A 17,266-nucleotide genomic window follows, 5' to 3' on the forward strand; every position below is an offset into this window, starting at 1 on the left:
TCCCAAGACCTATGTAACAAAATAGCCGACTATTTCGAGGAAAAAATCAACGCCATTCAAAATAATTCCCCCCCCCCTCAAGCTACCCAAATCTCAGGTGATCTGCCTCGAAAAGCAACCCTTGGGTGTACTCTAAAAAATTTCTCTCCGGTTAGCTTAGACCAAACCAAAGAAGTTATCTTGGCATGCAAATCCGGGTCGCCCTCCGACCCCTGTCCCCCCAAAATTCTCCACCAACTCATTGATGTGGTAAATCCTATAATTAACAACATTGTTAATTCTTCTCTTTGCATGGGCTTCGTCCCTCGTCTATGGAAACAGGGAATAGTTAAACCCCTGATGAAAAAAGCCAACAAACCCCGTCAGATCTTACCAATCTTCGGCCCATCTCGCTCCTCCCAGCCTTGGGAAAAATTACAGAACAAACGGTATACAAAGAACTCAAAAAATATCTTGAAGCTCATAATATACTCCATCCGCAACAATCTGGCTTTCGCCCCAATCACTCTAGCGAAACGGCACTGATAGAACTCACGGACTCGATAAAAATGCTTCAAGACCAGAAAAGGAACGTCGTCCTCATCCTCCTAGACCTCACCGCGGCGTTCGACACCATCTCTCATGCCATCCTGATTAGCAGATTGGTAGACATAGGGATCTCCGACGTGGCCCTATCTTGGATAAAATCCTTTTTAACTGACAGATCCCAAACTATCGCTCTCGGTCCCTTCCACTCCAAAGAGAAGAGAGTTTCCTCAGGGGTCCCCCAGGGCTCTATCTTGAGCCCCCTCCTCTTTAACGTCTACCTCATCCCCCTCATATCCCTGATTGAGTCCTTCGGCATACTTGTAACATCGTATGCTGATGACACTCAACTCATCGTACCCTTGGAGAAAAACTCTACCAAGGCTGAGCTAAACCTCAAAAACTGCCTGAAAGCGGTCTTTCAATGGATGGACTTAAACCACCTTAAATGCAACTCCAGCAAAACGGAGATTCTCCCCATGGGAAAAAATACCACCTTCTGCCCAGCCCTCTGGTGGCCAGAAAACTCTGCTGCCCCTCCCCAGACCGTTACCACTGCAAGGAACCTCGGCGTCCTGTTCGACACCGATCTATCTTTTGATCATCACGTCAGGACCGTAGCGGGCCGATGTTTCGGAATTATTAAGTCCCTGAAAAAATTCTTTGACTTTTTGCCACTTGACTCTAGGAAAACGGTAGCACTGGCCCTAATAATCTCACGTTTGGATTATTGTAATGGTCTCCTTGCTGGAGCTAAAAAGGCCACACTCAACAAGCTCCAAAGTGTTCTTCACACCCCAGCCCGACTTGTTCTAAAGTTACCCAGGAAATCGTCCATCTCCGCTGCTTTAAGATCTCTGCACTGGCTCCCACTCCACAAGAGAATATTCTTCAAGATGCTGCTTGTCGCCTTCCGGGCTTTCAATGGCTCCGGCCCATTATACCTTACCAAACGCTTCCCCCACTACAACCCGACCAGATCTCTGCGTTCCTCTCATGACAATCTCATCCTCCCTGCCAGGTTCAATATGAAGACAAAAGGTGGCAAAACCTTACACCTCTTGGCCGCTAAAGCCTGGAACCTCATGCCCAAGAATCTGAGATTCCAAACCCATGAAAAATAATTTAGAAAATTGTTAAAAACCTGGATCTACAGCCTTAAAGATGACTACACCAAAGCCGCCATATAACTTCTTCTCCCCCTAGGTAATGATCTGATCCTCTACCGGGAAATTTAGCGCCATGATGCTCCTTCCGGAGCGACCGCTGCGCTCTACAAATACCCTCACAAATTCACAAAATAAACAGTGCTGTGCCCGCTTTACGGACACCGCGCTGGGGTCGCAGCGCCCGATATGCTGCAAGGAGCAGGTGCTATCAACACGCTTCGGCTTCTTCGTTGCCTAATCCCTCAGCCAGTCTGCGTTCGCCTCCTCTATTGGCACCGACCCTACCTCCCTCACATTGGGGGGGCGGAGCTTAGGGGCAATCCTAGCAAGTGAATAAAGATGAGGACTTGGAGCGTGAACATGGCGGAGTAACCGGTTCCTGCCGCGGCGGCTCAGGTGAATGGGAGTGTGCCCGAGCTGTTCTGCTTCTCGGTCTTCGCCCGGCCCTCTACCGTGTCGCATGGCTCCAGATATGAATTGCGGATCCAGAAGTTCCTCGGCTTGTACGGAGACCAGATCGTCATGCAGCTCTTCGTCAATGAGTGGGGCCAGTACATCGACTTCCCAAACGACTTCCTAGTGAACGAGAGGTGCAAAGTGCGGCTTGTGCCCCTGCAGATCCAGGTGAGTGCCCTCCTTGTCCTAGCGATGTCTTTGTGGGGCCTGACAGTTCCCTTAAGACCCACCTTAGTGCCCCTAGAGTTCAGGTCTACCCAGCACCCATGATCAGATGGTCATGTAGTGTCCTGTGCTCACTGTCTCTGAGACAAACGTCATGTGCCCCTTCCTGGGTGACATCCTCGTTAGTGAATACTCGCCTGCATATTTAAAACTAAGCATTTGCAATGCAATAAGTCTCGCAATTGCGAGATTTTGAGCTATTGGCATCGTAAATGACAATGCCTTTTATTATTGTCTTTAAAAAAACTGCAATAATAAAAGGTATTGCCATTTACAATACCAATAGATCAAAGTTTCTAAAATGCGACACCTATTGCATTGCAAATGCTTGTTCTTTAGATTGAGGCTATGCCTTGCTGACTTGTTTTGTTCTCGCAGATTTTTTGTTTTTGTGAAATATGGTGCAGACCTTGTTGCAGGAACGCAATTGTATCATCACTAAGAACTATGGCATGGCTTGATTGGTGATACAGACTCAAAATCCCTTCTGGTCAAGAACTTACTTAAGAAAGAGGATTCCACAAACTATCGGTGAACCTCCCGGCTCCATCCATGTGCACTAGTCTCCAACTGGGCTCAGCTCAATGTCCAAGTGAGGTCAGGTACCACACATAAATGTGCACCTGTGAATCTTTATGGATAATGGGGACATTGCAAGGGGACAGTATTGAGGTGCAACCATCATGTGCTACTCTGAAGCCCTCAAAAACTCAGCCGAATCATGGAATGGTCGCTTTCTCATGGTCTTATCATGGGACCATGTAACCCTGCGGCATCTCCCGGAACGTGAAGTGTCACCTCCTGGTCAATGCACCATGGACAACTGTAGCCTCGCTAGAGTGGGGTCAGCCCACCACATACCCTGGTGAGGGTCTGATCACAGCAGATGCATGAAGAAAGAAGGGACAAGTCACCTAAAACAAAAAGCACAAATAGTTAGAAACCGAGACAGGCACAACAACCACCAATTTCCTACTAATGGCAAAAGTTCCTTGTTCTTTTACTTAAAGTATTTTCAAAGATTGCTACTGGTCCATTTGTCTCGCCAATGCAGTGAAGCGAAATGAATAGATACACGAATAACGACTGAGTATTTTAGCCAGGTCTATTGGCATAGTACGATTCGGAGGCTGTTGCATTATCCACATCATTACGGATTTGCCACACATGCCATGTTAGCCATCATCATCCGCATAATTCCCACAAGGCCACCAAAAAAAGTCGCAGAGCTTAAATGCATCAAGTGTTAATATAAACATATTGGGTGCAATGCAGCTCCTGACACTTTGTGAAGGTTGGGGTAACAAGAGAGTGTACAGAGTTCCCCAAAGGGGTTAGTTTACTACGGGAGGGGAAAGGACAGTAGCTCTCTCTTGAAAGGATAGCAACGTGCAGCAGGGAATCAAGTGAACCCTTAACGGAATAAAGGATGCCTCACACAATTAAAAGGCTGGACAACTGTAGCCATCCGACCTAATGACTGTATTGTGTCATCATTGGCCTCCTGCTCCAGCGACAGGCTGGCGTTGCAATGCCTGCCGGGTAGCACGTCGTGCTACTCTTTTAGCGGAGTTCTTTTATTCCTGGCCAATGGGTGCATGCGTGTGAGGGACCTAGGGAGTGCAATAGTGAGCGTGAGTGGCAAATTAAAATAAGTCAGTAGAGTCCATTAGGACAACTTTAATGGTATGGCTCACTGCTTAATTAAAATTGGTAAAGGGAGGGGTTGCGAAGCACAACGGGTAAGGTAATTTGGCCTCGTTCAAACCTCGCCTATGGTGTGGTCAACATGTTTCATGCCGTAAAGGCAATTCTTCAGGACCTATAGACGCTCATCAGTTAGTGCGAAATTTCAACCTAATTGAAGAAAATTTCATATACAACCTGTGTATCAGGGCAGGGAATGATCCCGCGGTGGTCCATGCCCTTAATGATTTCGGGGTATTCCTTATTCTTTTCCAACCTAATTGGTAGGAGGAAGGGTCATCACCCCACCTGGCAGCTGCTCAGGTATGTGGAGCACCGCTCTTTCCGTCGGTACACCGGGCGTCCCTCTGTGCTCACTGGGGGGGCCAATTAGGTTGGAAAAGAATAAGGAATACCCCGAAATCATTAAGGGCATGGACCACCGCGGGATCATTCCCTGCCCTGATACACAGGTTGTATATGAAATTTTCTTCAATTAGGTTGAAATTTCGCACTAACTGATGAGCGTCTATAGGTCCTGAAGAATTGCCTTTACGGCATGAAACATGTTGACCACACCATAGGCGAGGGTTGAACGAGGCCAAATTACCTTACCCGTTGTGCTTCGCAACCCCTCCCTTTACCAATTTTAATTAAGCAGTGAGCCATACTATTAAAGTTGTCCTAATGGACTCTACTGACTTATTTTAATTTGCCACTCACGCTCACTATTGCACTCCCTAGGTCCCTCACACGCATGCACCCATTGGCCAGGAATAAAAGAACTCCGCTAAAAGAGTAGCACGACGTGCTACCCGGCAGGCATTGCACCGCCAGCCTGTCGCTGGAGCAGGAGGCCAATGATGACACAATACAGTCATTAGGTCGGATGGCTACAGTTGTCCAGCCTTTTAATTGTGTGAGGCATCCTTTATTCCGTTAAGGGTTCACTTGATTCCCTGCTGCACGTTGCTATCCTTTCTAGAGAGAGCTACTGTCCTTTCCCCTCCCGTAGTAAACTCACCCCTTTGGGGAACTCTGTACACTCTCTTGTTACCCCCTTGTAGGACACGTACATTGGACCCCAGTAAAAATTGTCCCTCATTGTCCCCCTTGATTGCTAACACTTTGTGAAGGTTGTCTGGTCACCTTTCACCAGTTGGTTATGGTGGAAATGGTGCATTTGCACGTTTAAAGTTAGGGTTGAGTTATTGGTGAAAAACTATGCAGCGGCCAGACTCACAAGTCACTGAATGTCGTTTTCACAGCTCCATCAACACAATAGGTGGGTAACGGATACTTCTATCAAATAACATCACTTGAATTTGTAAAGCGCACATTCATCCTTGGGCATCCAGGCGCTGAAAAGCAGGTGCTAATTTTCACTCAACACAATAGTACACATTTTATCAATCTTAGAAGGATGAAAAGCTGGGATTTGAACCTGGGACCAAGTCAGACACAGACTCAGCCACCAGGCCTCGCTAAATCATTCTAATCCAGTCCCAAGCAGTAAGTTGCAACAGACAAGTACATCTACAACTTTAATCAAGGTTTCCAGTGTATTTCTTTTTAATATTTAGGCTAATAAATCTATGCTCCACAGACAGACTCCTGCAGGACATGCCCATGCATAATGAGTAATCCTGAGAGCAGGCCCTGGCACAGAGAAAGCAGTTATTGCAAACTCTAGACTGGTGTTAAGAGGCCAGGTGCCCCCGAGGTTAAGTGAACTTTAATTATCCACATTTGGAGACAGAAGGAAATGTCAGTGGGTGCAGAAAATGACACTTTAGCAATCAAGTGAAGGGCAGAGGGGGCTTCCCAACACTCAGACTGCTTCTTAAATGTTACAGAAGCGACGCACACAAGCGAGGGAGAAACAGTGCTTTGGAACAAGGTGAATTATCAAGTCAAGTAGGACAAGAAACAGCAGATTCTAAAATGTGAGCGCGTGCATCTGGGCTCACAGCGCCATTCATAAGTCCAGTAGTTTTGCAAATCTCTATTTGTGCACATATATGCACTTTTTTTTAAATCCCGAAAAGGAGGATATTCCCAGCTTGTACCACGGTATACTGCCTCACCCAGATGCTACACTTCTCCTGTGACACAAACAGAGGCCTGATGCCCGGTCCACGTGTCCATTCGATTAAAAATATCAAATTATTCATAGCCATACAAATATTGGTGCAGAGCATCAATGTCTCATGCTATAGCAAAACACCCTGATTTTTTTAACCACTTCCGTGCTGACGAACCGCTCCGTCATCAGCCGCGGTAGAGCTGTGCTGATGACGGAGCGGTTCCGTCATGGCCCACCCGACGCGCCTGCGCGGCGCTGATTTCGCGCCTGGGCGGCGCGTTCTATTGAGCGGGCGGGGCCATGACGGAACCGCTCCGTCATGAGCACAGCTCAACCGAGGCTGTTGACGGAGCGGTTCCGTCACCAGCATGGGCACGCCGTGCGGCCCCACCCCCCCCTTAGCGCTGCGGCGGAATAGCCGCCGCAGCGAAGGAGTTAATAAAAAATAAAAATACAATTCTTCATTGTGATTTCAAAGGTAGAATCCATGTGCGTATACAGTTATATCCCATAGACAACCCAAATACACCCCTGAATTACTGTCATATTTCACGGGCTCCTTATGGACTTGTTGACTCAAAAAGTTTATTAAAAGTGTTGTACATTTTACCATTTTAGAAATCACGGTACAGGTCAGGAACTTACAACAAGGTCTGAGAGATGCCACTGCTCGCTTTATTTGGTCACTGAAAAAGTATCACAGTTTGGGACACATACATTTTTCAATTCTGAGGCTACACCTTTTACTCATAAAAAAAAAATGTGTCTAGCTCAAACAGATCAAAAATTACCAAAAGAAATGCCCTAAATGTTGGCTCAGTCAATAAATACAAAGAGGGTAAATAATTGTGATTAACACCCTGTCCTACAGGCAATATTCACTGTTAATTCCCCAAAAATGCTTAATTATGCCCCATTGTGGATTAAAATGAATCACGTTTGTACGGTGCAGGGTGAGTATGAACTTAAAAATAAAAAAAATTGTTAAAAAACTCAAGGATCTAAGCCAACACTTTACTGTCAAACAACCTTGCAAATTCATTAAGCGAAAGCTTCCAGGAGATGTTTCATTGTGGGCGAGGACATGCAACGTCCTTGCTCACAGGTTCAATTATGTGCTTAAGTTCTTTCATTTGTGTTCCTGAACTATTCTGAAACCTTTTTACAGAAAGAAGAATCACTGTGCAATTACTCTACACCCATAAAAAAAACCTTACTGAAAAGAATTGCTTTGCACACACAAATAATGTGTTTGTTTCCAGGGAAACTATCACGTTTGCCATAGCCATCCGCAAGATGGCTAGCTGGAAAAAAAATAGAACATTAAAAAATAATAATTTCATAATGGCTGTACAAGGACTTAGAGAAAACAATAGATTTAATTTTCCAGAATTAAAAGCTTTTCACAAAGAAAAAAGAAAAAAAAGTTTTTTTAAAAGTGCAAATGTATTATGCTTGATATGATGTGTTTTATATGCATGAATTGTGCGCGGAGAGGATTTAGTTTAAAGGGGCCGCGTGATCCTGGGATTTTCATCTCTTCTAATCTGCCTCTGATTCTGGCTGGATTGCATTAATGAGCTGGAATCCTGTTAAGATTACCTGCAATTTTATTTAAAGTGTGGAAGTGCTTACAGCCTCAGGCGTGAAACCAACAGCGGGGGAATCACGCAGAAACATAGTGCCTGGAAGGCCAAATTTGTACTAATCATGCTAACACTGGGACATCCTTAGGGCGGGGAGGAAGTGTCCAATCGTTAGAATTTCATCTCTGGAATCAAAAGGCATTTAATGGCAGCTTGTCTTCAGTTGACCCCAATTATTTGACCATAGACAATTCAAGGCCAAGCTCAGGCACAATCATGAGTGCTTATGAATGCTTCTGAAATACTGTGAAAGATTTTTTAGCACGACCGCCGGGGTGGCGAATGAATCAATGGAGTACACTCGGAATGAGTAAACAAACATCGGTCCACTTCCAGGACAGGATTTCAGGATACCCTCATCAATTTACATATAATCTAAAAGTTTTCATTTACAAAGCCACTGGTAATTCTGAAAATGTGGCATTGATCCAGTCTCCCTTGGCCTTTTACTGGACAAGCCTGCAGTAGGCCAAACCGAAGTACTTTGCAATGGCTATATTCTAGCCGAGCATGCAAACAACCAGACGCAACAGTTCTCGTGTGTTCTAGTCCAATAGGTGCATCTGGGACTGGATCCAGAATCTCAAAGTTTCTCAAATGCTTAAAGCTGCTATCATGCTGTGACATAAGAGACTGACTTATGCCTTCAGTTTATTAAGGCGTCGACAATGATGGTGCATACTGTAGAAAACTTTTGCAGACTGTTCGCCGATTGGTGTAGAATCCAGATTCTTACTCTGAGCAGAACGAGTCTAGGATTGTCAACCAGTGTTGCAGTGAGGCAGACCCATTGGTGACCTGCAAGTGCTGAGAAGGATCCCGGAGGCACAGCACCGGTTATGATGACTTGTGCAGACTGCGGGAACTTCCGTTGCTGTACCCGAGAGCTGGACCACTCACTATTAGAAAGTGGTTTACAGAAGATGGCGTCAAATCTTCTCCCATAGAGGGTCCTCTCATGGTGAAGGTTTAAAGTCACCGGTCTTACTGGAGGCCATCTTTAGGGGTAGAAAAGCTGAAGGTCTGTGCTTGGGGCAATACAAGACATTTCCTTGTTAGAGGCAAGCAGGTACGGTCATGCGATTGCCTTCTAGCTTGGAGAAACAAGCACCCTGGAGTAATCCTAGTGTAGGAACAGAGACAGAACTTCTGACTATGACCCATGGTGCTTCAGCAGACTTAAGATTGATTAATTAGATGATTGCAGGAGTCTGTCTCACCTTCATTACCCTGCAACAGAAGAATGTGCAATAAACCCTAAAAGTTGTTCTAAAATGTAAGTAAACTTCTCTTAAGTCGCAGTGTTACAAATACAATGTTCAAGTTATACGCAGCACAGTAGGAACTTTGTGCAAAAAATGCAATGCAACTAATAAGCAGCGGGAGCTTTCAGCTTTAAAAGTTGAAAAATAAAACCCGTTTATTATCAGTTTCTTTTTCAACTTCTAAGTGCCGCATCCTTGGGGTGGGGCCGTCGAGGGGCAGTGACAAGGGGGAGTGTTGGGCACTGCTATCAGTGCGCATGTGGGTTTGGCCAGCTACCTCAGGCCAGCTACACCCACATGCGCACTGAGCTGTCCCCAACCCGAGCTGCTTTGTCGGGTTGGAGACAGAAGGCAGAGGCACCCTGTCTCCCTGAGAGCGCAAATTGTGCGCGCTCAGGCCAATCCCGAAGCTGCTCTCATGCATGAGAGCAGCTTCAGGATTGGCCGCAGGGGAGGCTGGGAGCCTCTGCCTGCAGTGGAGCCACAAGAGAAGCAGAAGACCGACGACACGGCGACGCTGCGGGCAAGTTCTTTTTTTTTCTTTCTTTCTCGGTCCACGCCCACCCACCCCAGCTCTTACCCCCACCCCGCCACTTTGCCCTAACGCTGGCCACTACTGGATTCAAGGATAAACTATTTGTAACTATTTTACTGGTACCAAAGCAGAGCTGAAGGTAAAAATAGGAGAGATAAAATATACGCCAATTTCCTTATTTTAATCCTCTTTGAAGGATACATTTTTACCACTATAAAGAAACCTCTACACCGGCCTTGAGGGGTGTAACTTCTAGGAAACAAAATATGATATTCTTAAAATCTGGATGAAGTCTTGCATTTCTTAGGAGTCTCCTCACTCAGGTGCTCATCATTGATGAATGCTCTATTTTACAGGCTCTATAGATTCCCCTTTGTCGCTTTAATGTTTGTATTAAGAGAGCTGCAAGTCAGCCTCCTGGATACAAATTTAATTCTAATAACCTTAGGTCAAAGTTAAAATTACATTTGGCAGCCTTGCTCCAAGCAGAAACGTAAAACATTCTCATCAGGAATAAATTGAATTATTCAACACTTCTTAAGATCCATGAGAAGGCAAGATTGGAGCTTAATTTATGCCGGTGGTTGCAGCTCCTGGGCAGTGACAATCAATTTTGGGGACTAGGATTTATTTTTCATCATCAGACAGTGACCGAGAGCAAGAGAGAGAAAGGCAGAAAAGGGTGACCGGAGGAGTAAGAGAGAGACAGGAAAGCGACAAGAAAGTGGGAGAAAAGCAAGAATAAAACAAACCTGCAAAAGTGAAATAAAGAGACAAGAAATGGAAGGGATGGAAGAAAAAGACACGAGGTTGAATCAACAATCGACAGCCTTGGTATTAGGCAACGCCAGCATACGGCAGCATCATTTGCTACCCTCACGCAAAACCTTTAGCACTGCACTTATTTTATTATTATTTTTGTTACAAATTAATCAATTGGCTACTAATGTTAACCATCATTTTGGTGGTTAACAATAGTAGCCAATTGATTAATTTGAAACATGTGTCATGGTTCTATGGCATCTCAACAAAAAAAAGCATTTTGATCGCACCTTTACCCTGTGGCCACAGCCCATGGCCGAACAGACCAGCTTCCTTCTACACCATACAAAGTTCTAATAAAAAACAAGGTGCAACCGTAACAAACGGCATGGCACAGTAATAGTTCAGCTAGGTGTGGCAAAGGTGTCTTTTCTGCAAGGGATTCCTTGATGTTTACCTTTTTCGAACCCCTATTTTTGCCTGTATTACGACTCTGCAGTGTGACACTACTATTCAGTGCCACTATATGTGCTCTGTCCCAAAAGTGGTATTTTAAAAGTGATTTAGCCAAATCCTGTATTTAACTTTCCAGCAAGCTCACTGTAAGTTGATGCTGAAATTGCCCAAGTCGTCTGGAAGTTACATGTCACACGAGAGCTGTAGGGGGTATTTACACCCCCCACATACATGACAAGAAATATGTGTGTAAGAAGCAGCAATGTGCTATATTATATTGTATAGTTTAGGAGCAGGGCAGGGAGAAGAAGTGTCCTTGCCATGGTAAAATCAATGTTTATATGTTAAGAATGTCACCTCCAAAGTGCGATTTGTAAGCCCAAAGGGGAGGTTCCCAATGGAAAAAAGTGGCACAGTACATATTGGAAATGGTAAGACAAAAATGGCCCAAAATCTTTTTTCACTGTGCAGGCAATGCTAGATTTGCCATGCGTAGACCTCAATAAAGTTTTTACTTCATATCCCAAAATGGGAAAATGGCAGAATAATTAATCATCAGATTTCCATGTAGTTTCAAAAACCTAATTCATGGTGCAATCAGGTTTTCGATAACTTTACTGGAAAAGTAACGTTTGCAAAGTGTACTTTGTGCTGCCTGAGAGAAAATTGGCTCTGAATCAGTTTCGCCTCTCATTCTACACAAGAGGCTGAACGCCCATTCCTGGACAGAGTTTGCGACCTGTCTCCCAGATGCAATGGTATGGCCTTCGGACCCAGAAAGGCTTGGATGTCGTCAACAACATGCCAGGTAACAGCCTGTCTGCTCCAATTCCGAAGGACAGAAACCGGAGCCATACTTTTCTCCGACAGGTAGGTGTACTCAAAGCATAGACCCTTCCAGGTTTCATGGTTTATGGCTCTGGCTGCAGAAAACCATCTTACATTCCTACACACAAATCATGTTGTACCAATAGGTCAGTCAATTCTTTTTTTACGTGTTCAATTTCTGCAGTGTCTGGAACAATTTGTAAACATACACAGCAAAAATGCACGTTAAATGGCACCAAAAAGATGACAAGGCAATACATTTTTGAAGGCTCAGTGTATTTCACAGTTGTAAATGAAACAAGAGTCTCGGATGGGCACGGCCACTCAGTAAAACCAGTGGCCAACACTTCCGCGGTTACATTCAGGAATGCATGTGCATAATAACTGCCTGGTGTGTAGAATCAATGGTATTTCATGGTCAATGGGTCACAACAACCATCTGTGTCTTCCTCAACGTCACAACAAGATCAAGGTACAGCAAAGAAAATACAAAGAACTCGCACAGCTAAGGGGAAGGTTCTTGTCCAATGTCTCTCCAATCAACCACTTTTCAGAATGGACGCATTCCTGTTTGATCAATATATGCCAAGGTAGGTCCGGGAAGCTGGATCCATGCCAGATCTTCAAAATAACCACAGGAGGCAGAATAAATCACATTCATCTAAATGGAGACCTTTTACATAGTAAATGGTTATCGTGAAAATCTGGAACGGAACTAATTCTCCTATAGATCTCCTGGAGAACACTGTGGCAAAAAAGCAGGAGCAAATACTACACTGAAATAACACACAGAACACTCAAGTGGTCCAGTAAATTGGCTGTAAGTAAATAAGCTTTGTTTTGTAAAACTGGTGTCCGCATTTTGTGATTTTGTTTTTTAAACAAAAGAGGAGCCAGGAGATGTTGATGAGGTCCTGCACTACGCTCCGAATATATGCGTAAATCAAAGAAATGTGCAGTTCCTGAGGAGAGGGTCAAGGAGTGAACAGGTCTCTTATGGATTGCCCTCACACACCTCGAAGGATGTCATGCGTCGTCATTTGGGCTATGCTCCTCGTCGGGCCGGCGCTGCAATGCCCGACGGGCTCCCGCGAAGGGGCTCTATGCCGTAGATCTTTTCAGAGACGGCCGTATGGTGAGTGAGGGTATGTGGTCGTGTGAGTTGTGAATTAAAATAGGTTGAGTACTGCCCTATAGAAACAATTTTATTCATGGGGTGTACTGACCTAGTTAAAATGAGTGAGCCCTGTCTAGATTTAATGCTCTTACAGGGTCTGTTGAAAATACTAACTGGAAAACCCACCAAACGATAGCTAAAGGGCAGCAGACTTAATTGGAAAACTTCAAGAGAGACTATAGTTAATATGTAACTCAGGGAAAGTATTATTTTAGTCAACTGCAATCACTCCCTATTCTTTGGACATCCCCAACAGCTATTCTGTTTTTCTTTAAGGGCCCAAAGAGGATTCGGAAAAGGAGATGCAGCATGCCACGCCTGCATAGCCAACACTTTCGGACCCCAGAAGAAGCCTACCCTGCCATTAGGGGTTTCATCATAGGTTCACAAACACCTGACCCAAGCCAGGTTTTGAAAATAATCACATGAAATACATTTAATTACAATGGCCCAATTTAATAGAAATGCAAAATGCCCTTCTTAGATGTACAGCTGTATTTTTAAAGCCGGCTGGTCCCAATTCATAAGCCAGATGTGCAGCTTAGGAGAATGGCTTGCAGCACAGGTAGATACATTCAGACTGGCACCGCAAATACTAGACTATGCACTGGCTCCCACGAGCGACTTCATCGTAATAAAGGCCTAATGATGCCAAGGCTTATGAAACAGAAAAATGGAAGTAGCATTTATACGTACAGACGCATTCTAAGCAGTGGAGTAGTAGTCGGAATGGATTGTGAACCAGGCACAGATCTCACCGCCTTGCTTGGTGATAACAGGGATATGCAAGACATGCACATTACCCCGCTCGCCCCACCATGAGCGCACACTGTGCACCAGCAGCCTAGGCTGGTAAAAGACATACACTCCATCTTTTGTGCAAGTGCAAATTTCCTACAACAAAAAGTAAATTAAAAACCATTAGTTAGAATGTGGTTGTCCTACAAATGCCACATGGATCAGAAACTCCATGTTGGGCAGGCCTGGCCAAGATTCAAGAATATTTGATACAAGGCAGGAAATAGATGCTGACACTGCAACCTAAGAGGCCTTAATTTGGACCGTGTTTGGTGGTTAAATATAAACACAGCCCATAACAAGTACAGAAGCAAATGGGGCAACCTACCCAACAAACAAGAATTGTGCTGATGAACTATTTTTTTCAAAGCTGGTAAAAACAAAATAACACACTGCTGCACACCTGACTATATCCCCACAAAAATATTTCAAGAGTAAGAAAAAAAAACTTTTATGCAAAACTGATTCCATCAATATGGCATTTGAGGCAAGGCTTTCTTGACTTGTACTGCAAGTTTACAGTTTTTCTTTTATTTTTTTCTGTATCTGAGGTCTGTAGGTTATAAAATGTGTTACGATAGAGTACACGAGTTCAGCAGTTAATAAACAATGGTGCCATTAATTCCTAAATGCTTATCAAAGTATAAGCAAAACTGTGCTTCATGTTAATTAGGATTAACTTCAAAATGCTTTATATACACTCAGAGTGTATATTTAGGTAAATGTTGAGGTCTGCTGAAACAGATTATTGCGCCATCTTCACCCTAACGTAGTGCCACAGTGGTATACCAAAATATTTACTTCTTGTTTATTGTGCATCGTCTCCTATGGTCAGCATTACAACTTTGGTAACACCACAAAAGGTAAGGTGCACTGCAAGTGGCTGTAAGCAGCAGGTCGGTTATCTCTGTGTGGTGGTCTGTGGTAGGATCACAGGAGCACATGCTGTTCCAGCAAAGGATTCAGGAAAATGCAGGTCCCGCTCCCACTCGTCGCTCTCCGTATTGTAGACCTGCACGATACTGGTGACATTGTTCAAGTGCCAGTTGTACCCACCCACAATGTAGATCTTTTTTTCTAGCCGGCAGCAGCCCGCCTCCGATTGTCCAGCCCTCATCGGGCTCACAGTTGTCCATATGTCGGTCTCAGGCACATAATATTCCACAGCCAAAACATCAAAACACCGGTCGACGTGGTCCATGCGGCCTCCAAGTGCATAAATTCTACTGTTTGCACAAACCATGGCATGAAGTACTCGGGGTTCATTCATTGGTGCTTTTGACTCCCACTGGTCAAGCGTTGGCTCATAACAATGCAAAGCCTTTTTGTCTTCCACGGATATGCCATAGCCCCCAGATATATACAGCTTGCCCCCAGCAGTTGCACCCGCGTGCCCCCACGTCCTGCGTTTTAGAGGGCATATGTAGGTCCATTCGTTCCTTTTGGGACAGTATCGCTCGACAGATGCAAGGCTACCCGCTCTGTTTCTGCCTCCAGTTGCATACAACATTCCATTCAAGACATTGAGCTGGAACTGTATCCGCCGCTCCTGCATGGCTTGAATGCGCAGCCATTGATTTAAGTGTGGGTCGTAGCGAAAGCAGACGTCAACAGCTCCTTCTCCACTGCGATACTGCAAGTGCTGGCCACCCACAACATAAACAAAGTTGTCTAGTTCTGCAACACATGCATGGCTGTTGCCCATTTCCATTTCTGTCAATTCCTTGAACTGTCGGGCACTGATTTCGGGAAGGTAGTACACCTTGCTGCTCACAGTGCGGTCATTATCCGTATAAGGGGTCCCGCCAAACGTTATCAGAGACAAAACATCTGACCGAATGGTGGTCCGAGGGGACTGCATCTCATGCTGGCGAAAAGGCAAGATTTGGTAATTGAATGCTTCGAGGAGATATTGTCTACACAAGACATCTTCTACCATGATGTCGACAGTCTGAACATTGTCCACCAACTCCGAGGATTTCATTAAAGGAAATCGGACGTGGCAAAGTACTTGACTGGCACTGGCACGACGGGACTGATCATACTGTAACCAACGGATAGCAGCGCGGAAAAGATCAATTTCACTGCAGTTTTTTAACTTGTTACTTTGCAAGAAGAAGACCAGTCTCTCCAAAGGCAGATGAAGAAAGTCCTCTTCCTCAGAAATTTGAAGAAAATGCCTAAATGTGAAGGCATCCACAGACTCCTTTAAAGAGGCGAGGCTAAACGTCGTCGCCATCTGCCCAATATTAAGACAGGTTTCAACACTCATAGCAGACTTCAGGAACTCTTCACAGAGTTCCACAATTGGTACCATCTGGAGGAATACGGCAGCGCCCAAGACATCCTGAATGCAGTCCAAGTTGAGGGTCACTTCTGAACTGTAGGCAAAGTCAATAATGTGCTTGAGTCCCTTGGCAGACACACCTTTCAGTTCAATCACATCTTGGGTGCACTCTCTCATTCCGCCGGTAAACATTGCCCTGAAAGAAAGAAACAGCCACATGTTAAGCGATATCATTAACCTATTCCATAGCTAGATTATAAGACCAACACTACACCACTTACATTTCAAATGACATCTTTCTATTTTGAATAAATGTACTCAGAAGTCAATTGATTTAAAACTGAAAAAACTTTATTGTCTTATTTGTTTTATTTTTTATATAGCGCGAAGTTGACCCGATTCGGGTATCAGAGCACTTTACATAGCACCAGTTGCATTACATGAGAACACATTCATTTTTGTTTGGCAGGGGAGATTAAGTGATTTGCCCAGAATCACAGGATGTTCAGCGCCATTGCAGAGTCTCGAACCCAGCTCCCCAGATTCGAGGTTGACCGCCCTAGTCGTTAGGTCAACTCCTCTCCCAATGCAAAGCATTTCAAGTTAATAGCACATAGTATCTTCTTTGAAGAGTTTGATGAAATTCCCTGCTCCGTCACCGTGAGCATTTAAATGCGTGAAAGTGGATAGCTCATAAATAAAGTAAAAAGTGTTTATATGGAAATGCTTTGACAAGGGGTTTTCAAAACTCCTGTAATCCTCAGCCCCCATTTAAGATTGACTACCAGCCCCTTCAGCAGCACACCCACAAGATGAGGAGTATGGCAGACATGTTACGAGAAGCAACTCCCCCAGATCTGCCATCTGCTCCAATTAGATGTCGAGATGACTCCCCCATAAGCAGCAGCAGCGACCTGCCTTATCTAGGGTGAGTCCTCCGTCCCATTGTCTTGTGGTGTTTGACCTCAACTAAAATGCAAAAATGAATTTTTTAACATGCCGGGGGATGACCACGCGGTGGAACAGGTATGTACAGTGTAGAACTCGGAGGGCAAGTGCCCTGCCAGATTTCCAGAATGTCAAAAATTAGATCATTATACATCCAATAATTCGAAATGGAAATTATTTCCAAAGCCAGATGTTATCCTGAATATCTGATCTGGCACCAACTCTCCGGAACCTATGCTGAGCATTCCTGCTGTGGATGTTACGCATATTAAGATAGATACACCTGGCAACACAGCCTGTGCCAAATCCCCTGTATCAGAAGGGATTTGATGAAATATGCATTCTTTTGTCCTTCTGAAATACTAGAAAATGGACTCCAAAATGAAGGTATTTGAAAGCAACGCTACGTGGGAGGTA

At 44.6% G+C, this 17,266-nt stretch overlaps 1 protein-coding gene across 2 annotated transcripts in view; it reads right to left on the reverse strand.

Moving 5' to 3' along the window:
- Window positions 1-11,898: 11,898 nt before the first annotated feature.
- KLHL26 (kelch like family member 26) overlaps window positions 11,899-17,266 on the reverse strand; it is a 53,297-nt gene continuing 47,929 nt past the window's right edge. For both annotated transcript variants that reach the window (XM_078668293.1, XM_078668292.1), the window contains exon 3: window positions 11,899-16,097. In XM_078668293.1, coding sequence (XP_078524419.1) covers window positions 14,516-16,097 — 1,582 coding nt within the window. In that variant the 3' untranslated portion in view covers window positions 11,899-14,515. The remainder of the gene's footprint in view (window positions 16,098-17,266) is intronic.

Source organism: Lissotriton helveticus, chromosome 12, assembly GCF_964261635.1.
Source record: "Lissotriton helveticus chromosome 12, aLisHel1.1, whole genome shotgun sequence".
NCBI classification, from domain to species: Eukaryota; Metazoa; Chordata; class Amphibia; order Caudata; family Salamandridae; genus Lissotriton; species Lissotriton helveticus.